General features: G+C 39.1%; 1 protein-coding gene across 2 annotated transcripts in view; it reads left to right on the forward strand.

The window, feature by feature from the left end:
* FAM81B (family with sequence similarity 81 member B) overlaps positions 1-26,005 on the forward strand; it is a 56,100-nt gene that overhangs the window by 22,991 nt on the left and 7,104 nt on the right. For both annotated transcript variants that reach the window (XM_081498751.1, XM_081498752.1), the window contains 3 exons: positions 4,567-4,685; positions 14,356-14,485; positions 19,470-19,576. In XM_081498751.1, coding sequence (XP_081354877.1) covers positions 4,567-4,685; positions 14,356-14,485; positions 19,470-19,576 — 356 coding nt within the window. The remainder of the gene's footprint in view (positions 1-4,566; positions 4,686-14,355; positions 14,486-19,469; positions 19,577-26,005) is intronic.

Here is a 26,005-nt window from a genome sequence, read left to right on the forward strand (position 1 = left end):
AAAATATTTGCAATCCTGTTAAGGGTTTGGCATATAGAAGAAAAATGACAAAGACTGGTCTGATTGTGCAGAAAACTGAATTAGGAAATATTTAAAGTTTGTAGATAGGCTTGCTCTTGGAAGAAAAGCTATGACAAACCTAGACAGCGTATTAAAAAGCAGAGACGTCACTTTGCCGACAAAGGTCCCTATAGTCAAAGCTATGATTTTTCCAGTAGTCATGTATGGATATGAGAGTTTGACCATAAAGAAGGCTGAGTGTCAAAGAATCGATGCATTTGAACTGTGGTGTTGGAGAAGACTCTTGAGAGTCCCTTGGACTGCAAGGAGATTAAACCAGTCCATCCTAAAGGAAATCAGTCCTGAATATTCATTGGAAGAACTGATGCTGAAGCTGAAGCTCCAATACTTTGGCCACCTGATTCAAAGAGCTGACTCATTGGAAAAGACCCTGATGCTGGGAAAGATTGAGGGCAGGAGGAGAAGGGGGCGACAGAGGATGAGATGGTTGGATGGCATCATTGACTCAATGGCTATGAGTTTGAGCAAACTCCAGGAGACAGTGAAGGACAGGGAAGCCTGGCGTGCTGTAGTCCATGGGGTCGCAAAGGGTCAGACACAACTGGAGTGACTTAGCACAGCACACAGCACAAAGGTTGTAGATATGAAATTAAAACATTATGAAGAAGAAACTACTAAACTACCTTTAGTAAATAACTAAGACTATAAAGTAATAAGTATTTAGATAAACGGTTGCTATTCAAGTATTTTTTAAAAACCTAGTAAGTCAGCCCATTTGTAAATTGGCCAGCAAGATAGATTCAAGTGTTGGCAGAAGTTTGTCTTGGGTTTTTAAAAGAAATGAAATAAAATTTGTTTAACCAACCATAATTGTAGTTCAGTTGCTTGTTCTTTTATAAAATCAAAACATTTCTTTCTTAAGCTGGCAGCTCATTAAAGATTTAAAGTCAATTTATTTTTAATTTAGGAAAAGAGACTTTCATGAACAACATCATTTTATTGTGTTTTTTCCCCAAGTTACATTAATAAAAGCAATACTTGTTCATTGTAATTATTTGCAAGTTTAGGAAATAAATTTAAAGCCTAGGAAAAATTTCTCATAATTTCACCACCAAATGGCAATCTCTACAAACACCCAGATACATCTGCCTCTGGTCTTTCCAGGCATTCCCCTTAGGAAGCTGAGGCTATTGTTTGTAAGCATACCTTTAATATAAAATTATATCATAAACTCTTTCATAAGTCATTAAAAGCTCTTTGTATGGTGCATACATCATGGTTTGCTTATTTATTCTCTTAATATTTAAATGTCTTTGTGCATAAATGTATCTATATTTGTATTATTTCTATTGTATATGTTCTTAGAAATGGAATTACCAGGATAAGAACACTGTAAAAACTCTTGACACTTATTGTCAAATTGGTTTCCAGAATGTTTATATCTATTTATACTTCCATTAGCCTTATACAAGAGTTCCACTAGCTTCCATTAGCTTTTTTCACTATACCTATGCCAGCATTGAGATTTATTGATTTTAATCACTGCAATTTGATGGGATAGAAATGACATCTTTCTTTTTTTCACCTTTTAAAAATGACTATAACAGTTTACATTTTCTCTGTTGATAATCTGTTAATATCTTTTGCAGATTTAGTGCTTTTTAGTTTTTATTTATGGGTTTTTTATTAAAAATAATAAGCAGGGATGCTTCGGTAAGTGTTTAAAAATCAGCAGTTTTTTTTCTGGGGGATAAAAAACCTGGTTTATAGTGTTTGCCTATTTCCATGGTGTCAATACACTCACTGATTGATTTCAAAAACCAACTGATGGGAGCTTTCCAAGTGGCTCAGTGGTAAAGAATCTGCCGGCCAATTCAAGAGACACGTGTTTGATTCCTGATTGGGAAGATCCCACCTGCCGTGGAACAACTGAGCCCATGCACCCCAACAATTGAGCCTGTGCTCTAAAGCCCAAGATCCACTAGTGAGCCCACGTGCCACAACTACTGAAGCTCATGAGCCCTAGAGCCGTGCTGCAAAACAAGAGAAGCCACTGCAACGAGAAGCCAGAGAGTAGCACCCTGCTTGCCGCAACTAGAGAAAGCCTATGTATAGCCATGAAGACCCAGCACAGCCAAAAATGAAATAAAAAATAAATAAAAATATTTTAAAAACCAGTTGATGTTACTAAACAAAAAGATGGGAAGAGACATACATATGCAATCGGCTCTCAAGAATAGACGTATACTGATTGCAACACACAGTTGAAACCCTCGGCGGTAACTCTTGTTACAAATGTTCCACTAGTTTGTTGTTTATATCTTAATTATATTTATAATGAATTTTTAAAAATTTTTATATAAGGTTTAATATTCCAATATTTTGCTTTTTGATGTCCCTCATTACTTTTAAGAATAGAAATTTCTCTCAGAAATTTCAGAGATGAAATAATCTCCTCCATTATCTGTTTTATGGCTTAACTTTTTAAATATTTTGAATCTATTTTTTTCTAAAGTCTATATATATTCATGCATGATGTGAGCTATATATCTAAACTGATTGTTTTCTGAGTGCATGTGTGCATGCTGAGTCGCTTCAGTTATGTCTGACTTTTTGCCACGCTATGGACTGTAACCTGCCAGGCTCTTCTGTCCATGGAATTCTCCAGGCAAGAACACTGGAGTGGATTGCCATGCCCTCCTCCAGGGGATCTTCCTGACCCAGGAATTGAACCCAAGTCTCATGACTTCTGCATTGGCAGGCAGGTTCTTTACCTAGGTAGCACCACCTGGGAAGCCCTGTTTTCTGAATAAGTAACCAGAAATCTCAACAGCGTATAAATTCCTTCCTCATTGACTTTGAGTCTGATATATGGCATATTTCTTTCTTACATTTACCAAGATCTTCACTAAATTTTAGCTATGCACAGTTATTTAGCTGCACTCATTACAAAATGCTGTACTATTTAATACGGCAAGTTTTCTTTTATCACTATTCTTTACCAAAACAAAGTAAAACAACACTGTTAGAATCTGAATGTTTGTATCCCCACCAAGATTCCTATGTGAAATCCTAAGGTCCAACGTGATGGTATTAGGAGGTACTTGGGTCATGAAAGTGGAGTCCTCAAAAAGCAGATTAGTGCCCTCATAAAAGAGATTTCACAGAGCTCTCTGGCCCCTTCCGCTATGTGAAGATGAAGCAAGAAGTCAGCGGTCTGCAGCCCAGAAGAAGGCTCTCCCCAGAACCCAACCATGCAGGCACCCTAAATCTTGGACTTCCAGCTTCCAGAACTGTGAGAAATAGATCTCTGTTGTCATATAGGCTTCTTAGTCTGTGGTTTTTTGTCATGGTGGCCTGAATGAACTAAACACCTATAGGTATGCAAAAATAAACAAGCCAAAACACATACACACACAAAAAACCCTCTAGCTGGTGTTCTTGACACTTGTATATCTTCAGCCAAAGCTATATTTGCTCTTGGCGTGTCTCAATCTGCCAGTTTACAAACGGGCAAGATTCTGTACATAGTCTTTGAAATTTTCACAATTCGTTTCCTATAAAAATCCTTCTTTTCCTCCAAAAATTCATAATCATAAATTTAACATGGTTCAGGCCTTGGTAACATCTAGTAACTAACCTTTTATGTTCCCCTAAATCACAAAGTTTTTTGTGCTTCAAAAAGTCCTAGTCTCTTAGCACTTTTCTGAATAAACATATATTACATTTTACATGTCTTAACTTTACACTGGTATTTGTTCGAATGTCAAGCAAGATAAAATTTTCTTCTATGGACAAGCAAAAAAATTCTTAGTTTTTATGTATGAGTGCCAAAAATTAAAACCCACTGTCTGGGGGGCCACCAAGCTGGTGGAATAGGGTAGTCGGCTTCATTTCAGAACACTAAGGCATAATGAAGACATGATGATGGATACTCAAGGCAAAATCTGGATACATTCAAGCCATAAATTTCTCATGTCCTCTAAAAAAGTCTAAGACAATAAACCTTTTTCACTCCATGTAAGTGAAACAGTTTGATTCAAATTTGCTTGTTAGTTGTATTAGCTGCATTGCGGTTCCAACTCAACCTATAAAGGGCCTTGCCTAATGCCATATGAAAGGTCCCTTTTTCTAAACCTGACCACCAATTCTGAAAAAGGTTTTTGTGAAAAGTTTTTATGTCGAGGATGGTCATGTCCATACAGCACAGTAAATAAGTTTGGTTTGACCCATATGGTATTTATAAAAGAATTTGAAGAAGATGTCAATGTTTTAAAATTCAGAAATTTAACATACAATCTGGATTTTCAGCTTCTGCTAAGACACTGTTGAACCATCGTGCCCACATGGCAACTGTCAGCAGGACTCAAGCCATTACTGCCTCCCTCGGATATAGCAGGGATGGCTTCCCATACAAGACTCGCACTCATTTGCACTATCAGCCTAAGTAGGGAAATGCATTCAATTTTAAACCTCTACTTTAAATGATATTTTCTTATCATGTGTGATGGGAAATTAATGGGAGCTTTAACTCAAATATTGCAGATGATAGAAGAACAAATAAAAGCTCGGGATCTGGTGGCCACAGGAACTAATTTCGCGGTACAGGACCTAAACAACAAACACCTTCAAGGAGTTGGAGATCTTCGAGGAAGAGTAGCCAGGTGAGAAGAAACGTGTTAACTAATGCTTAGCAGTCAGTTTTGGCCACTGCATTCTCATCCCTAAGTAAGTTCTAAGTTGTAGAAAACAAAATACTGTCTTTAAGCTAAATGATAAGATAGTAACTGAAAAAGTGTATCATGAAATTTGAAAGTCTCATGCTACCTGTGAGATCCAAGGGTTCTATTAAGAACCTCTTATACAGAATGCCTAGTTTGGTTTCATCTGCAAATGACAAATCTTGTCTTTACAGCCCTCAGCTGTCCAAATGCCAACATCTATACAAAGACATGCCCTTAAAACCACATACAGAATCCCCAGATTCCCCCAGAATCCCCAAATTCTAATGATTTAAACATTTAAGATATATAAGAACTGCATATAAAAGCCTAGCAAAGGGATTTAATGGTCAAGGGAATAAAATTTTGAATGATATCTTTTATATGAGACTGAAAAAATTCATGGTATACAGCTCAGCAAAAATTTGTAGGTATTGACAATGGCAGGACCATTCTGGTTGACACATCAAAGATGACCCATGAGTGGCTGACCATGGACACCTTTCCATCTCTCCGTTTCCTGCCAGCATCTCATTCCTCTCTCCAGAAACACCTCCACTTTCATCTCATTAATCTGCTCTGAATAATTAGGCGATTAACACCAAAGACAAACCTCTCCTAGGGTATCCATCCATTCAATTCAACAAAAAATGTACCAAACACTCACCAGTGCCAGGCAGTGTTCTACGATTCAGGGATTCAGCAACATGATCATCTTCCTATAACTTCACAGTCTACCTGGGAAAACATAAGCAATAAGGTGAGTGCTGTAATGAAAGCCTGGGGTGCCATCAGTTCAGTTCAGTTCAGTCGCTCAGTCGTGTCTGACTCTTTGCAACCCCATGAATCGCAGCACGTGGAATATGCAAATCAGATTGGGGCATAAGAATGGCTTCCTAGAGGAGGTGACCCTTGAGATGAGTTTTGAAAGACTGTAGCAGTTAACCAGACAGGGATAGGAAATGTACTTCACATAGGAGGAATGATGTGTGCAAAGGCACTGTGGGATAAATTACTGTGACGTGTTCAGGGCTTCCCTGTGAGGGGGCTATTTTAGTTGTGGTATTTAGGGAGAGATGGGAGATTGGGAGATGAAGCTAGAGAAATGATCCAAAGTTGGATGATGAGGGATCTTTGGCCAAAGTAAAAAGTTTGAATTTTATGTAAAAGGTTATAAGTAGCCATGGGAAGATTTTAAGTAAGGGGATGACATTCACCAAACTTTTCGTAGTAGCTGAATTGGTAGAGTACAGAAATAATATATGAAGATGAAAGAAAGCCTATTGAAGCAATCAAGGTGAGAAGTTTTAGTTTAGGCCATGCATGTCCAGAGCAGGTAACAGACATTAGGAAAACAGAATCTACAGGATGAGTACATGTGCGTGTGTGTGTGTGTGTGTACACACATGGGTACTATATTCATACAAATATACACACATATACAAGGTTATGTGTATATATATCTTATTTCTAAAATGCATAGAATTATATATACTTTATTATATAACATTTGATAAATAGAATTTTTACAATATTTGAGTAAATGATGAAGGAAGATAATAAAACAACCCACCACTCTACTTAGATGCGCCACAATTTTACAAAAAAGATAAGCACCAAAAATCTCCTTTGAATCAAACTTGGAATCTGGTTCAATTTGGTGATGCACTGATAACACTATCCCAGGCAAGAATACAGGAGTGGGTTGCCATGCCCTCCTGCAGGGGATCTTCCTGACTCACGGATCAAACCCCCTTGTCTTACATCTCCTGCATTGGGAGGCAGGTTCTTTACCACTAGCGCCACCTGGGAAGCCCCTGGGTTTTTTAGATTCCACATATGAATAAGACCATGCAACTTTTTTTTTCTTCCTGTGTCTAGCTTATTTCATTTGGCATAATGTCCTGCGGATTTATACATGTTGTCACAAATGGCAAAGTCTCCTCCTTCTTTGAGGCTAAAAATTTTGTGACTCCACGTATATCACAATTTCTTTATTTCTTCATCCCTAAATGGCAACCCATTCCAGTATTCTTGCCTGGAGAATCCCATGAACAGAGGAACCTGGTGGGTACATAGGGCCGCAAAGAGACAGACAAGACTGAGAGACTAACACACACACACACAAGAAGACACTTAGGTTGCCTCCGTATCTTGTTTATTGTGAATATCGCTGCAGTTAACATGAGAGCACATATTTCTTCCATGTATTCATTTCATTTCCTTTGGATACATATCCAGTATGGGGATTTCCAGATGACAGTTCTATTTTTAACTTTTCAAAGAGCCTCCATACTGTTTTATATAACGACTATACCAATTTACATTCCTGCTAACAGTGTGGAAGGATTCCCTTCTCTCCACATCTGCACCAATACTTTGTATAATACTCATGCAGATGACACCAACCTTATGGCAGAAAGTGAAGAAGAACTAAAGAGCCTCTTGATGAAAGTGAAAGAGGAGAGTGAAAAAGTTGGCTTAAAGCTCAACATTCAGAAAACTAAGATCATGGCATCTGGTCCCATCACTTCATGGCTAATAGATGGGGAAACAGTGGAAACAATGGCTGACTTTATTTTTCTGGGCTCCAAAATCACTGCAGATGGTAACTGCGGTCATGAAATTAAAAGATGCTTACTCCTTGGAAGGAAAGTTATGACCAACCTAGACAGCATATTAAAAAGCAGAGACATCACTTTGTCAACAAAGGTCCGTCTAGTCAAGGCTATGGTTTTTCCAGTGCTCATGTATGGATGTGAGAGTTGGACTATAAAGAAAGCTGAGCGCTGAAGAATTGATGCTTTTAAACTGTGGTGTTGGAGAAGACTCTTGAGAATCCCTTGGACTGCAAGGAGATCCAACCAGTCCATCCTAAAGGAGATCAGTCCTGGGTGTTCATTGGAAGGACTGATGTTGAAGCTGAAACTCCAATACTTTGGCCACCTGATGGGAAGAGCTGACTCATTGGAAAAGACCCTGATGCTGGGAAAGATTGAGGGCAGGAGGAGAAGGGGACGACAGAGGATAAGATGGTTGGATGGCATCACCGACTCGATGGACATGGGTTTGGGTGGACTCTGGGAATTGGTGATGGACAGGGAGGCCTGGCGTGCTGCTATTCATGGGGTTGCAGAGAGTCGGACACGACTGAGCGACTGAACTGAACAGGTATGAGGTGACATCTCATGGCTTTGATTGGCATTTCCCCAATGATTTGTAATATAGAGCTCTTTTTCATGTACCTGTTGGCCATCTGTCTGTTATTTTTGGATAAATATCTAGTCAGGGTTTGGCCCATTTTTAAAACCATGTGCCCATTTAAAACCACTTGATTTTAGGAAAAGGTCTTATTTTTCCTTAAAATATCTGCCTTTTATGATAATTTCTTAAATCTAGTGATTTGAGACAGAATCTGGCTAAAAGCCAGGAGATTTAAATTCACTATTCCTCTTTTTCCTTTCCATATTTTTGCAGGCAAGTGACCCATGGACCAGCTGAGGCAGAATAATTACTTTCCTCCTACATATGTTGACCTTAATTCCAATTAGCATTTTGGCATAAGAGTGAACTAAGTTGATTATTTTAACATAATTCCTAGCAAACCTTTTACTGCTTCATGAATCAAACTCAATATTTGATAACAACAATGTACTTTTGAGTTTTATACCTTATTTCCCACTCCAGTATAGTGTCAGTTTAAAAGCAAGTACTTCCAATGAGACAAGGTTCTCAAAGTTCTCTGCCTGATTTTGATATCTTGTACTCTATTCAATAGATTAGTCTCCTATACAAAAAAGAAAAAGGCAAGCGTGTGAAGGGCTGCCATACAGGCAGCTGTGACAGTCTATAGAAGCAGCCAGAGAGACCAACTCTCTATCCATACTTAACTATTTGAGACCAAGGCAAATCTGCCTATCAGTTCAGTTCAGTCACGTCTGACTCCTTGCGACCCCATGGACTACAGCACGCCAGACTTCCCTTCCCATCCAACTCCTGGAGCTTACTCAAACTCACGTCCGTCGAGTCGGTGATGCCATCCAACCATCTCATCCTCTGTCATCCCCTCTCCTCCTGCCTCCAATCTCCTGATGCCTCCAAAATCCAGCATCAGGGTCTTTTCCAATGAGTCAGTTCTTCGCATCAAGTGGTCAAAATATTGGAGTTTCAGCTTCAGCATCAGTCCTTCCAATGAATATTAAGGACTGATTCCCTTTAGGATTGACTAGTTGGATCTCCTTGCTGTTCAAGGGACTCTCAAGAGTCTTCTCCAACACCATAGTTCAAAATCATCAATTCTTTGGTGGTCAGCTTTCACATTTCAACTGCATATGAAATAACTAAATTGTGTTGATGTGCAATTAAAAGCGTAAGACATGCCCTTTGAAGAGGCACTAATGATATTATTTGGATACTGTCAACTTTTGAAAAAGAATGCGGAGTTCTTGTTTAAAATACTTTTACTCCACTCATCTCACCTGAGACATCTCCATGCCAGTAAAAATAAAAGGAGGAAAACAAAAATGTCACCTTTAATACAACATGAATTTGCTGCAACCAATAACGACAAACAGAGCATGCATACCAAACACAGAGACATGTGGACAGAGTATCCTCCTCAGACCCGAAATACCATGATTTCCTCCAAACCAAGAGGCATCATCCACAAAGGCATAGACCAAATCTTTTGAATACAGGAGTATTAACCTAGGGGATGGGGTGAGTCACAGGAGAAATAGGAAATATCCCTTGAGAGATTCAAGGCAGCAACACAGGATAGCAGAGAAGGCAGCGCTGAAGAGGCTCTCATGACATTATCGTCTGGGACCCCCCTTCTTATCAATTTACGCCTAAGAGAAACTGACTGAGGTGCAACAGGCTGAGGAGAGAGAAAACGTGGTGGTATCACGTTGAAGAATCTATGATGATGGGGATGTGCTGGGAGATACACCGATCTGGTCGTCGAGGAGAAAACGTGGAGATGCACCCCTTCCCTGGGCCTAAAGGAGCAACAGACTTGATAGCAACGAGCCTGAGTAGAGGAGCAGGGCTACTTCCCCACGAAACACACCCTCGCTGATCGGCGGGTGGCCAGGACCACAGAAGATGGGAGAGTGGGAGTTACGAAGAATCTGTGCGTGAAAGCCACCACCACCACCATCCAGGGAGAGATGGATCGATAGACAGATGGATAAAAGCACAAGGCTGGTGAGTACACCTCAAGACAGGAATTATCCGGAAAAATACAGGAACAGTTCAAATCCAAGTTTGAAACTTGGATTCTTGAATTCTTGTAAACTCCTGGTTTCCAAGAATTCATGAAGAGCAAAAGAAAAAGAATGCTGATTGAACTGTCGCACATAATTTTGCTCCTTCCAAAAGCCTAAGTCTAAGTAAAAAAAATATTTTTCTCTTTAAAACATAAACCTACAAAGACAAGGAATATCAGCCTAGAAATGTTGGAATCTAGCAGACAGACATGTGGAAACTGACTTAGCAGGAGAAATGAGACTGATTTTCTAGCCGTGGGATAAGCCGATGATGACCTGGTTTTACCCCCACGGAATTCTCACAGGCTTAGGGGTGGGCTGCACCAGGCACCTCTGAGAGTGTGGGTGAAGGTGGGCACTTGCCTCCAGGGAGAGGAACTAAGAGACACAGGGAGAGACGGAGCCAGGAATTACTGCGGTGTGTTCTTAGCCTTCTCACTATAACTGACTTTCAAACTACAAACATGCTTTACTTTGATTAAAAATAAGCGATAAAAAGGTTTTCCCCAAAAAAGAGATTATCAACTAACAAACAGAAATAGATAAACCAGAATTGCTCAGGCATAGGAGAAAGAAAAAAATTAAATATTACAGAGATTCAATCTACTTTAGAAGCCCCCTCCCGCAAGAGAATACATACAACTGAAAACAAATTATTTCTTTAAAAACCTGAGCAAGTCCCACAAACAGAAAGAAAATGCTTCTTCATATAAAAATGGTTATGAAGAAATGATGTATAGGGCAGAAAACAGAGACTTCATTCAGCAGAGAACTAAGAGGAGCTCCTAAAGAAGAAAAATAACAAATTCTTCTTCAGAAAAAAAAAAAATATATGGATATAAGAGAAGAAAGATTTCTTGAAACAGAGATTAAAATTTGTAGATCAAAGGGGAAATCTGCAACACCAGAAAAATTTATATGAGAACAATTAAACCAAGGTATCCTGGTTTGAAGTCACTGATTATCAAAAAGAAAGAATCACTAGAAGAAAGCAAAGCGAAAAAGAGTCGTTAGACATCTAGGTAGACTAAACAGATCACATTAAGAAAGGAAAAAAACTTAGTCATCTCAGACTTGCCCACGTCAAACTCGGTCAGGTAAAAAGGGAGAAATGTCTATCCTGTTCTAAACAAAAGAAAAGTGACTCAATAATGTTTTCTTAACCAAATTACCTTTCAAGTAGAACAGAACAGACAGGCATTCTCAAGCATTCAAGAATGTAAACAGTCCAATGCTCATGGCCCCTTCGTTTGAAATCTAGATGACAAAATCTGGTTAACCAAGGAATAAATCAAAATAAAGATCTCAGATAAGAAATCATAGTTTTAAAACACTGGGACTGCCCTGGGGGTCCAGTGGCTAAGAGTCCACACTCCCAGTACGGGAAGTCTGGGTTCAATCCCTGGTCAGAGAACCAGATCCCACATGCGGCAACTAGGGGTTTGTGTGCCTCAGCGAGAATCAAGTATCCCGTGTTCCACACCTGGGACTCAATGCAGCCAAATCAATGCATAAATTTTAAAAAGACTCTCACTGAACATAGAGTCTAAACATGGAATGAAGGCTAAAGAGTGGGAACTCTAGTGGCAGAACACACTGTAAACATTTAATCTGATATTTTTTAAAATAGAAAAATATTAACAAAAACTGTTGGAAGAGCAAGTATACAAACATTTATTTTCCATTTTTTTTTTTCCTTTGGCATAGGGTCAACGGAGAATGTCCAAAGTTGAAATGGTAGTTGTAAAAAGTACAATGATTCCAATCTATGATAGCTTTTTATAACTTCATTTTTAGAAATATCTCTTGTAGCAGGGGTGTGTGTGTATATATATATATATATACACACACACATACATATACACACATACACATATACGCATACACCTGAAGTTCAGCAATTGCTTCATTTTTCACTACAGTTACCTTTCCTTAGGTTAAATTAAGCTAAAATTCAATGTAATGTTTTTAACTAAAACTCATACATATAATCTGAATATTCTAAACTTATTTTATTTCTTCCTATCTCCATGTGTCTATATATGATATATGTATATATTATATTGGTGAATGAAATAGTAACCAAATGTTAACAATGATTATTTCTGAAAAGTGGGATTTGGGATGATGTTAATGCTTTTCTTTGTTCTTTTTTTGTATTGTGTGTAATTTTTTTATAACAGGAATTTGTTATTTTAATAAAAGAATTAAATCACTTCAAAGGAGAGGAAGAGAAACTTCTTTTGAAATATGGAATAGAGCCTTGAAAACCCATCAATCCTTGACCTTCGAGTGGAGTTAGGCTAGTTGGGTAGGAATGGGATGGGGTGAAAATAATTAGATGATAACTCTCAAGCTGAGGAAATAAATAATAACTGCTGATCTTGTGTGGGTGCTTCCTCCATGCCAGGCACTGGCTAAATGCTCGGCATTCATTATCTCCTTTTATCCTTAAATGACCCTATGCAGGACCACCCTTCAGGACAGCCACTTAGGGTTTGGAAGGCTGAGCACACGGCATTCCAGGAGACACTGTTCATATTACCCCCACATGTCTGGCACACCCTGGAGTTTTGCAGGGGACAAACTCTGCAGCTACATGCAGGGCCCGCAGCATTGGTCCCCCCTTTTCTCAGATAAGGAAAACTGAAACTTACAGGTGCTAATGGAATTGTCCCAGATCACAGACCTGGAAAGCAGCAGAAGCCAGACTCAAAGCCTGGTCTACCTGACTAAATCCTGAACCACAGACCTACATCACACAAACCAGCGGTCCCCGAGTGGGTAGCAGGTGGGCTGGGTGAGAGGTGGCTGGCAGTGGTGGTAGCAACAACTATTTCCCTGTGCGTGCTAAGTCGCTTCAGTCGTATCCAACTCTGTGTGACCCCATGGAGTGTAACCCGCCAAGGCTCCTCTGTCCCCGGGATTCTCCAGACAGGAATACTGGAGTGGGTAGCCATGCCCTCCTCCAAGGCGTCTTCCCAACCCAGGGATCGAACCCCCCTCTCTTATGTCTCCTGCATTGGCAGGCAGGGTCTTTACCACTAGCCCCACCTGGGAAGCCCATTCCCATATTGCCTTTGATTCCCATGTAGCCTTTGGATATCTCAATGTGGACTAACATAAGAATATTCTAACCAACAGTGAGGTTGTTATGACTATAACAGTTTATATACACAAATGTGTGAAATGACTTTTCCCCGTGACTTAGGTGCTTCCATTTTAAATCAGATTAATTCCTGATTTTTCCTCCTGGCAGTCTGCCCACTGCTCACCAGTTATCTGGTATCCTTTCAAGAGGTTTCTCAAGAGGTTAACTCACCTTTAGCTCAAATTTGACACCAAAATTAAGAAAAAGAAATTCATTTTTGGATCCTAAAGAAAATGTTGACAGCCACAGAACAATGTTTATAGCACTTAACATGACAATATGAAAATGTAGTTCCTAATAAATGTTATTTGATGACAGTCAAAATGGTTACTTGATAAAATGACAAACTTCAAAGTGATGTCTGGTAACTCATTTATTAATACACAAAACACAATCCTACAGCGCTCTCTGTCCTACCCTTTACAGAGACATGAGTGCATTGAAACTGATAATACAGTAAGTAACCTGCTGTCTCCTAAGGGAGGCCTTGAGTGGAGTAGTGGGTGGGATTCCCTGACATGCGGGGAAGATGGTTAATCTGAATTTCAATGCCATTTCACTAGGGTTCCTCCCTGAAAATGCCAAATGCCACCTTACGCACCAAAGCTTCATACACAGGTTAGTGTGGATTCTTTTTGTCCTAACCTAAGACAACACTTAACTGAGGCCACTCAAGGAGCAGGAGTTTTCACTGGGGCTAAGAGAAAAGATGCTGTCTTTTGAAGATGGGTTGGAAACCTCTAGTAGGCTGGGAGACTTTATCTAGCCAAAGGGAAATTGATGATCTGGGAGCCAAGAAAAGAGGGCTAAAGGGAAAAAAGAGAATTCAGAACACAATATAGAAGAGGAAAAAGCTTCAATTTTGCTTAACCACAGGTACCAGGGAGTATGCCCCAGACATCAAAATCTATTGGAACTCCTATAACTGAGTTAATATATCTTATGGCTGAAAATCTGTATCTACCGAGTTTCCCCCAATGTCTTCATCTACTCCAACTCAGTGCTTTAATTTGGGCCAGTGTTTCATTCAGGAAAAATGAGGAAAATGAGGGAGATTTCTGTATATGCCCCTACATCTGCCAAGTCACTATTCAAAGAAGTTTAGAACTTTTGCCATCAAATGAATGCATAGATTCTACTACAGTGTTAAAAAATGTTATTGATCTCACATCTAATTTTCATCTTGCCACAGATGTGATTCCAGCATCGTGAAGCTTTCCGGAGATATTCACTTCATTAGAAATGAGCACCAGCAACTTGAAAAAGCAATTCAGGAGATGATGTCTTCCCTACAAACTGTTTCTAAGAACTTGGATATGAAGGTAACTGAAAAATTTGGAAACTCTTACGTACTACTGCTAGAAGTAAGGGCTTCTCAGATGGCGCTAGTGGTAAAGAACTGGCCTACCAACTCGGGAGATGTAAGAGATGTGGGTTCGATCCCTGGGATGGGAAGATCCCCTAGGGGAGGAAATGGCAACCCACTCCAGTGTTCTTGCCTGGAAAATCCCATGGACAGAGGAGTCTGGCAGGCTATGGTCCATAGGGTCACAACTGAAGTGACTTAGCATGCATGCATGCCGGAAGTCAGATCATTATGACTTACCAAAATGCTCAGTCAAGCAGCAATTATTCAAAAGAACTCTTCCTCCAAAGGGTTTAAATATGACAGCTCATCCATATACACTATGTATACTGCCAGGTTTATCAACAAATACTTAATGAGTGCCTTGAGGAACCTGGTGGGCCATAGTCCATGGGGTCACAAAGAGTCGGACAGGACTGAGAGACTAATACTGTCATATTTTCTTATGTTCCAAAACAGCCATTCATTGCAAGCATATGCTACCTGATTCTAGGGTTGCCATCATTTCCTTACTTTCTAGGTCCCTCTCTCTTTTCTTTTTCTTCTTTTTTTTGGCCTTGCCATGTGGTATGCGGGATCTTAGTTCCCCGACCAGGGATTGAATCCTATTCTTGGACTGCCAGGGAAGGCCCTCCGTGTACAACTGGAGAGAACAAGCAAAGGAATTTTCCATAGCAGATATTACTATTAAAGGTTCAGCATAAACCTGAGTTCATCATATTACATCCTAGCAATGGGTTATGTTTCTTACAAAATAATACACAAGTCCTTTGGCCTGGGTTTTAAAGATCAGCTCTACACTGGCCCCTGTGTATCTCTACAGCTCACCCTCATGCTTCCTAGCTCACCCTTTATACCAGTGACGCTGAACCACCTGTAGTTCACTCACTCCAGAATACTGCACTGCCTCCATGTTCTCTGTGCTCTTTTTGCCTGAAATGTCTAAAGAATTCACCTGCAATGTGGGAGACCTGGGTTTGATCCCTGGGTTGGGAAGATCCTCTGGAGGAGGGAACAGCAACCCACTCCAGTATTCTTGCCTGGAGAATCTCATGGACAGAGGAGCCTGGCGGGCTACAGTCCATGGGTTCGCAAAGAGTCAGACATGACTGAGCAACTAAGCACAGCGCAGCATTTTCACCTTCACAGGCAATGGTTTAATGAAAAGAGCCAATGCAAACTCTTCGATGCCCTACTTTGCCATGTACCTGGTGTGAGACAAGCACATCTCCTCTGAAGGCATTTGGGCAGAACAAAGTGGAAACCCTTTGGAAACTGGGGGATATGAAAGCCTGGTGCTTGATTATTTGTTCACGAGAGTCAGTTTATAGAAAGCAGAAGGTAGACAGGAGGCACAAACTTTACAGCAGTCCCATCAGGTTTTTCCATCTCCCTACAAACCCACCTAAATAGTCCTAATAGTTTCGGGGTTGATTATCTTAGTTTTTCAAGGTAATCATATCAACAACAAATCATAACAGCTTTATCTCTAGTTTTCTGATGTAAAACTTCATTACTTAAGGCTTTGACCACAATTTCCAGAACACTGTTACATAAAAGTGGTCAAAGAAGGCAGCTTATCTAGTTCCTGATTACACTGGAACTAGATATAGGCTATTGGTTTGATTTATTCTTAATTATATTAAGAAAGTACCCATCAATTTACTTTACTTAAATTTTATTAGAACTGAACATTTAACTTTATAAAATGCCTTTTGGACATTAACAAATGCCTAATTCAGCATGATTAGTTTTTTGGTTTGGGTTTTTGTTGTTAGCTTGTTTATTTTTTTGGCCTTCTAATGTGCTATGTCAAAGCATTTCCCAATGCTGAAACATTCTGGCATTTCTGTAATGAAAACTGTACAGTCTTTGTAATAACTCAGTATTTAATTTTGCATCTAACTTCAAAGGTGATATTAGATTCTAGTATGTATTACCTTAAAAAAACTAAGAGAGAAACATGATTCAAAATCAAATCTATTTGAGAAAATACATCCTGAGAATTTTCACTTCCATTTCTGTCACCAGTAATCACACCTATTCATGCTACTCACAGGGAACCATTTTTATTAGCCTATGATGAATCCTTTCCATATGCCTTTATAGGTAGTTCAGTCCAGTTCAGTTGCTCAGTCGTGTCTGACTCTTTGCGACCCCATGAACTGCAGCACGCCAGGCCTCCCTGTCCATCACCAACTGCCGGAGTCTACCCAAACCCATGTCCATTGAGTTGGTGATGCCATCCAACCATCTCATCCTCTGTCATCCCCTTCTCCTCCTGCCCTCAATCTTTCCCAGTATCAGGGTCTTTTCAAATGAGTCAGCTCTTCGCATCAGGTGGCCCAAGTATTGGAGTTTCAGCTTCAACATCAGTCCTTCCGATGATCCCCCAGGAGTTTATAGGTAGAAGCAAATACAAATTCATATTCTTATTCCTCCTTTTTACACAAAAGATAACATATTATAAGTGTATTACTATGCACCTGTTTTTTTCTAAACAAACATATCCTAGAGACCCATCCTATCAGTACATGGAGGGCTTCCTCATTCTTTTTCACAACCGTGTACTCTTCCTCTGCATATAATAGCTCATTTAATCAGTCTCTCATGGATCAACATTTGGATTCTTTTCACTAATTTGCTCTTTCAAACAATGCTATAGTATGTAACCTTGCACTTATGTCATTTTGTATGTCTGAAGAATAAATACCCAGAAGTGGGATTGCAGGGTCAAAGGTACTGTGCTTGTTCTCTTGAAAGATCTTGCTCTCTGCAGAGTTTTTACCATATTACATACCCACCAGCAATATATAAAATGTCCTATATCCCCAATGCCTCACCACTGAGTGTTGTTTGACTTTTGAATTTTACCTTTCTTAAAGGAAAAGACATCTCTGTTTTAATTAGCCTTTCTTATTACATGTTTTCATTTATTTAAGAGCTAGTTGTATTTATTTTCCACTAAGCTACCTGTTCATATCTTTTATCCACTTCTCTATTGGACTACTGTTCTCTTTCTTTTCAATTTCCAGAAGCTCTTTATATGTTAGCAAGGTGAGTTGATTCCCGATAGTGTGAGCTGCAAATACATTTTTACAGTTTTTCATGTGTCTTTCGACTTTTGGTTTGTACATGGTCTCTATTTATAGCTGAATTTATCAGTCTTCTTTTTATGTGTGTATGTGGCTTCTGAGATTTGAAGTCACAGTTAGAGCTTCCTCACACAAAGGCTTGAAAGAATTGCTTATATTGTCTTCTAACACTTTCAGGGCTTTATTGTTTATATTCAAATTCTTGATCCATTTTGGAATTTTTTTCTAAAATAGGATTGCCTTCATTATCATTTTAATTATTGAGACCCTGTAGTGTTTTTAATATCTGATAGGGCTAGTCTCTCCACTGTTTCTTTTTTCCCTTTTCCTAGTGATAATTGTTTTTGCATATTATTTTAAGATTAGTCTACATCCAGCAAGTAAACTGACAGATAACTCTGCTTTAATTGTAATTGAAATCATGTAAAATTTATAAATTAACTTTATAACTCACATAGCATAATGCTGAGTGTTTTATCCAAGAACATAGGGTACTTTCCATTTGTTCAGGTTTGCTTTTATATCCTTCAGGAGTGGTTTCAAATTTTCCTCATGTAGATTTGTCATTATCTTAAGTATATTTTGAGATATCATCTTTTTAGTTAATTGTAATAGGGGTTTTAATATATCTTTTAACTACTTGTTAGTTGTGTATTATAAAGGCTGTATTAATTTCATACTTATGAATTCTCTTCTAGATTATAGTAATTTTTCAGTTGGTCTTTGGTTTTTCCAGGCACACAATCATATGATTTGTAAATAAAATCATTTGGCCTCACCTTTTTCCATTTTCATACACATAATTTCTTTTCTCTGTTTTGAATAATAACTCTGGTACAATAGTAAATAATAATGCAGGGACAGAGGGCATCCTGGTCTTGCTCCTGACTTCAACAGAAATGTCCCCAGTGTTTCTCCTCTGATGGAAGAAATACACTTTCTCAATAAATATGTTTCCTGGTGACTCAGACTGTAAAGAATCTTCCTGCAATTCAGGAGACCAAGGTTCAATCCCTGGAATGGTTAGATCCCCTGGAGAAGAAAATGGCTACCCACTCCAGTATTCTTGCCTGGAGAATTCCATGGAGAGAGGAGCCTCGCAGGCTACAGTTCACAGGCTTGCAAAGAGTTGGACACAACTGAACGACTAACACAGCAGCATTCCTATTTTACTAAGGTTTTGAAAATCAAGAAAGTTTATAAAAATAAATGCCTTGTGATATAATGGACAGCATAATGACTATAGTTAACACTACTGAGTTGCATACTTGAAAGTTGCTAAGAGAGCAGATCCTATGTTTAAAATGTCCTAAGTTATTTCACTTGGAATTTATTTGTGCTCATGTCAGAATTCTACCTAGAAATTCCTGAGGCCTGATCTTAGATGACTCAGGTGTTTTCTTTGCAGAGCCCAATTGTGCATTGCAGCATTTATTCAATAGCATTTGGTGAGCCTGTACCATTGGTCATCTATCGTGTCCTGAGGATATAGTGGTGACAGAAGATAGAATGGCTTACATTGTAACTGGGGAGACAAAGTAAAGCAACAATCAAACCAACAAACTGATAAACCAATGCCAATAGCATGCTTTTGTTATATCATTAGATGGTTTCTTATCAAAAAGATTATTATAGACAGCAGAATGGAACACGCCCCCATTGTTCTTTCCCTGAAGGTAGTGCTACAACTGTTGAATCATTCCTTTGACAAAAATCATTTTCAAATGCAAACATGTTTTAGGCTCAAGTCTTTATTGCAGGCTCCTTTAGGAACAAAGTATAATAAATGTAAGTGCTAGTGGTTTTGTTCACACACAAAAAAGCTCCCTTTTGTACTTTCATTAGGTAATGCAGCTCTTAGAAAAGATAGAGGCTTCCAGTTCTGAGCAAATCTCAAATTTAAAGATGGTCCAGGGGGATTATCGCCACGAAATGAACCTTTTGGAGTTCAAGTAAGTGAATGGAAGATTTTCAATTCTGTTTAATGCATTCCAAAGGGTTTTGCCTAATGAAAGCATTAGCACTGAATAAAATCCTATTCCAGGAATTTGAACCTGGCCAAGAAATAAAGCAATACACTGATGCAGAGAATATTTTATACTAAAGGGATTCATACCATATTTTAATAGAAGAAATATGCATATTAATTTGCCATTCTTATTTGCATAATATCTCAACTGAAATGACACTTTCTGATAAGAGTATCATTTTAACTTATCAATTGTACACTAAAATGCCTCAATGTAAAGCACAATTGAACTTACATAGATTCCATGAAGTTATCAAATAATTTTTTTTAAGTTTGATTCATTAGCTTTTCCTTTAAGATTTCTTCTAAGACCCTCTGCTTGCTTCTTTTCAGTATCCCTATTTGAATACTATTTGTAATCCCACATTACACTGAGTTTTCCCCTGTACAATGGAGAAAGCAATAAAGGAGACAAGATTCCACATTCAAATTATTGGCCTCCTTATCGTCAACTCCTCCTTTCTTATTTAAATAACCTCCATTTCCTGGCATCATAGTACCAGCAAAGGAAATTCTAGGTACTTAGATGATACCACCTTGTTGTTGAGTCACTCAGTCCAGTCTGACTCTGCAAACCCATTGACTGCAGCATGCCAGGCTGCCCTGTCCTTCACTATCTCCCAGAGTTTGCTCAAACTCATGTCCATTGAGTCAGTGATGTCATCCAACCATCTCGTCCTCTGTCTTCTCTTTCTCTTCCTGCCCTCAGTCTTTCCTAGCATCAGCATCTTTTCCAGTGAGTCAGCTCTTCACATTAGGTGGCCAAAGTATTGAAGCTTTAGCATCAGTCCTTCCAATGAATATTGTGAGTTAATTTTTTTTAGGATGGACTGGTTTGATCTTCTAGCTGTCCAAGGGACTCTCAAGAGTCTTCTCCAGCACCACAGTTCAAAAGCATCAGTTCTTTGGTGCTCAGCCTTCATTATGGTCCAACTCTCATATCCACACATGACTACTGGAAAAACCATAGCTTTGATTATATGGACCTTTGTTGGCAAAGTGATGTCTCTGCTTTTTAATATGCTATCTAGGTTTGTCATAGCTTTTCTTCCAAGAAGCAAGTGTCTTTTAATTTAATAGCTGCAGTCACTGTATGCAATGATTTTGGAGCTCAAGAAAACAAAGTCTGTCACTGTTTCCATTGTTTTCCCATCTATTTGCCATGAAGTGATGGGACTGACTGAATGCCATAATCTTCATTTTTTGAATGCTGAGTTTTAAGCCAGCTTTTTCACTCTCCTCTTTCACCCTCATCAAGAGGCTCCACCCTTCTATTCTTGTTCTTTCTCCTCTCTGTCCCACATCACTTGAGTTTAATGTCTTGGTCAAATCATAATCATGAATATACTTTCTCTCCATTTTCCTCCATCTCTACCATATTTCATTAAATCTAAGTGCCACCGACTATAAAATGTACCAATATATGCTTGTACCTCTAAGACTTGAAGCTAACAACTAAACAATGTATGCTAAGTCGCTTCAGTCATGTCTGGCTCTACAACTCTATAGACTATAGCCCGCCAGGCTCCTCTGTCCATGGGATTCTCCAGGCATGGATTTGCCAGGCAAGAATACTGGAGTGGGTTGCCATTCCCTTCTCCAGAGCATCTTCCCAGACTCATGGCTCGAAATTGGATATCCCACATTGCAGACAGATTCTTTACCATCTGAACCACCAGTGGTCATCACTAAAACTCAAAGAGAAACAGATGTCTTGGGTAAACAGAAAATACCTACTTTCTTCATTCTCTAAAAATGCTTGTCTAGGTTCTTAAATTCTAGCACAGTGAGGGTGTTCAGTAAATATCTATGTCATGATTGATCTAATCTCTTCAGTTTAGAATTAAGATAAAGTGTCCAAAGGAGAAATAGAAAAGTAAACTGTTTCTAGAAGTACAGTTTAAGAATGGATTTTATTGGGGGAGAAAAGGAACTTATTATCTGGAGTGGAAGACAGGCTTAAGGGGTCAAGAATATTAACAAACAGAAAAGAGGGGAAAAGTAAATGTTTGAGAACTAGGGATGACTGCTTTGCTGATGTTGTTGCCTACTTTTTCCACTTTCAGTCCTGTGGGAAATTGGCTTATAGATGAATCATCTAAATAGTTAAATCTGAATCTGGACACTTTTATAATAATATAAACTGGAGTCCTTTCTCACTTGGAATAATGAAGTCTTAAAATTTCATTAGTATTATAGTACTTAATAGTTTACAAGCCAGATTTTTCCCCAGGCAAATACTTATTAGTCTATAATTCAATAACACCATAGATTTTTATTTAAAATTTCTCCACTTATTTTTTAAATTAAAAAGTAGTATCCATTCATTGTAACAGATAAAATAAGGTATAGATAAAAATAGAGGTCACCATTCAGGCTTCCTAATGTAACCAGTACAAACACCAGGGATATATTTTTCCTCCCTTTCCCCCTTGTAGATATAAATATGTAACAGAAAAGGGAGATTTTATGTATATACTATATAATATGTAATATACTTAGCATAGATTACATACAGAGAGAACATGGGTTTTTAAAATAAATCCTATACACATTACTCAATAACTTTTTTTTCAGTATATATTGGGTATCTCTCTAGATCAGTGAATATTATTCTAGCTTTATTTTTCACAGCTGCATAATATTTTAACTTACAGATATAATTAATTCAACTATCTTACTGATGAATAGATCTTTTCCAGTTTATACCTACCAATTTATACAAAAATTTCCAGTTTATACAAATAAAAATTATTCTATGTATATCCTTAAATTTCCTTAGATATAGGTGCTTTTATTTCTACAGGCAAAATTCCTAGGTCAGAGTTTATGTTCATATTAATTTTTATAAATTTCTTTCTAAAAATGTAGCAATTTACTCATACAAGCAATGCCTGACGGAGAAGGCAATGGCAACCCACTCCAGTACTCTTGCCTGGAAAATCCCATGGACAGACAGAGGAGCCTGGTGGGCTGCAGTCCATGGGGTCAAGAAGAGTCAGACACGACTGAATGACTTCACTTTCACCTTCATGCATTGGAGAAGGAAATGGCAACCCACTCCAGTGTTCTTGCCTAGAGAATCCCAGGGATGACGGAGCCTGGTAGGCTGCTGTCTATGGGGTCGCACAGAGTCAGACATGACTGACGTGACTTAGCAGCAGCAGCAGCAATGCCTGAGAAGGACTTTCTGTGCATTCTTATCCACACTGAATATTATTTTTAATATTTGCCAGTTAAAGGATGAAAAATAGCATCTCTTTCTTTCATTTGCATTCCCTTCACCCTTTGAATTTCTGTGAATTGCCCATTTTTTTACCATTTATTTTCAACACTTTCTTATCTACTGGTAGGATTCCTTCACATTAGGGATATTAACCCTTTGAGCTACATATTACAAAATATTCTGCTCAAAGAGAAAGTGAGGTAGGTAGGGCTTTTTTTTTTTTTCAATCAGAGCATTTCTCAAAGCAAAGTGGGTGGAGTATAGTATTTGCTTTACTTTTTTAAGAAAAAAGAAAACTGTTTCTGAGCAAAGAGACTAAAAGCTTTTAATAACATTAAAGGGTAAGTTTAACTGAGCAATTTTTCCCATTTAGAAACTTTAACAAATTCAAGTTTGATGGTAGATGGAACATATTTTATTAATATATTGAACTTAAAAGCCACAATATTGTCTGGGGGTTTTCTAGTGAGTTCATGGGGCTTTGGCAAGGAAGCGATCATTTGATCTGACAAAGGATACGCACAGGCTGTGTCATCTGGACCTCTGCACTGAGCCTCCCCTTTCCTGAAGGGCCTTAGTCAGATGTTCAGCTAAGTAATGTCCTCAGCCAACAGCAGAGTGCTTACAGAGCAGGTCTCAGCCATCATGAACTATGGCTGCCTGTCAGCAAGGGGCTGGCAGAGGCAGCGCTCCCTCGATAGCACTTGCTGCTGATGCTGTTCAGCTGATACTGAATTATAAGAAAAAGCATTTGGCCAATGAAGCAGATTCATGGTCAAGTCTTACTACATAGCTTTGAAGGTGCTGCCACAGGAGAAAACAAATCAGAGCAAGGACCTGTCTCATTCCTCTTCGTAGCCTCAGCACCCAGCACATTTAGGTACAAATAGAAGCCAAAGAACAAAGGAATGTTTTGAGCATCTATAATACTTAAGTTGTGTTTCGGAAAATCCAAAGATATAATCATGACCATAGACAGTAGGGGAGAAAACACATAAATAAGTGAAAAGCTCATGAACAGGTAAAGTGAAAGTTGAGATACTAAATGAAATATATCAGTAGGCAGAAATAATAAATATTCATTGTCATTTATAAACACCTACCAATCACTAACAGCTTCCCAGGTGGTTCACATGGTAAAGAATCTGCCTGTCAAGGAGACGTCGCTTCAATCCATGAGTTGGGGAGATCCCCTGGAGAAGGAAATGGCAACCCACTCCAGTATTCTTGCCTGGAAAATCCTATGGACAGAGGAGCCTGGCGGGCTACAGTCCATAGGGTCATAAAGAGTTGGACACGACTTGATGACTGAACCACCACCACCACCACCACCCACCAATCACTAAATGCTTATGCAGCTCACGTGCACTCAGGTCTGCCAGCTGGGACTTATAATCATTTCAAACACAAGGTAACTCATAATCATGGAAATTAAACAATTTGCCCAAAGTTACACAGTTAAAAAGTGTCGGACTCCAAATCTCAGGCTATTTGTGTCGATCTGTGATGCCTCCATCTCATAATTCCACACATTATAGTAAACTAATTGTGCTATGACCAACCTAGACAGCATATTAAAAAGCAGAGACATTACTTTACCAACAAAGTTCCGTCTAATCAAAGCTATGGTTTTTCCAGTAGTCATGTATGGATGTGGGAGTTGGACCATAAAGAAACCTGGGCACTGAAGAATTGATGCTTTCAAACTGTGGGGTTGGAGAAGACTCTTGAGAGTCCTTTGGACTGCAAGGAGATCAAACCAGTCCATCCTAGAGGAAATCAGTCCTGAATATTCATTGGAAGAACTGATGCTGAAGCTGAAACTCCAATACTTTGGCCACCTGATGCAAAGAACTGACTCATTGGAAAAGACCCTGATACTAGGAAAGATTGAAGGCAGGAAGAGAAAGGAACGACAGACGATGAGATGGTTGGATGGCATCACTGACTCAATGGCCATGAGTTTGAGCAAGCTCCAGGCGTTGGTGATGGACAGGGAAGCCTGGCGTGCTGCAGTCCATGGGGTTGCAAAGAGTCAGACACGAATGAGCAACTGAACTGAACTGAATTGTGCTACTGAAATTTAGGAAAGGGAATGATCAAGTGCTCAAAACTGATGGTGTGAGGCTATGAAGATACTGGAATTTAAACTCAAGTACAATTGGGAACAAACAATAAACAAAGTCTTTCTATCAGAGTGAAGTTGAAATTGCTCTTTAACTAGTGTCATTCACTAGAAACCACAGAATACTGAGAAGAAATTAATTCGAGGTTATTAGTATAAAGGGCTTCCCTTGTGGCTTAGCTGGTAAAGAATCCGCCTGCTATGCAGGAGATCTGGGTTTGATCCCTGGGTTGGGAAGATCCCCTGGAGAAGGGAACAGCTACCCACGCCAGTATTCTGGCCTAGAGAATTCCATGGACTGTATAGTCCATAGGGTCACAAAGAGTTGGACATAACTGAGCGACTTGCAGTCAGTCACTATTGGTATAAATTTAGTTCAGAAAAATGTTTCTTGAAATTTATTTCTTGTCTGTGACATGAAACTTAGATTCTTAGATTCAATCTCTAAAGAAATAATAGTACCTAATCTAAAGGACTTATTCAGATAGGATTCCAAAAAAATGAAGACATCTTCTGTGTTTATAGCCCACCAAATGGCACTGAATCTTTCTATATTCTCGTGTAGTTAAAACCACCATCTGAATTCTCAAAAGCCTGGTAATAGTAACAGCTTTCAAGAATTCAAACTATTTATGTCTCCTAAAAACATTCATTCAACAGATTGCTGAATGCAAGACCACTGGGTCTGAGACAAAGGAGAGCTGGTAAAACTAGCCAGGATGGAGCTATGTCCTCAGTGATACATGTCACCTGCAACCAGGAAGGTCACCGGGATGCTTGTCCCAAGCCCCGCTCTCTGCCCTCACCATTCACTCTCACCACAGCCGTGGGTTTCCCAGGTGGTTCAGTGGTTAAGAATCTGCCTGCCAACACTGGAGACACAAGAGATGAAGTTTCGATCCCTGGGTTGGGAAATCCCTCCGAGGAGGAGATGGCAGCCTACTCCAGTATTCTTGCCAGGATAATCCCACGGACAGAGGAGCCTAGCAGGCTACAGTTCA

Source organism: Giraffa tippelskirchi, chromosome 6, assembly GCF_054371585.1.
Source record: "Giraffa tippelskirchi isolate mGirTip1 chromosome 6, T2T-mGirTip1v1.2.pri, whole genome shotgun sequence".
Lineage (NCBI taxonomy): Eukaryota > Metazoa > Chordata > Mammalia > Artiodactyla > Giraffidae > Giraffa > Giraffa tippelskirchi.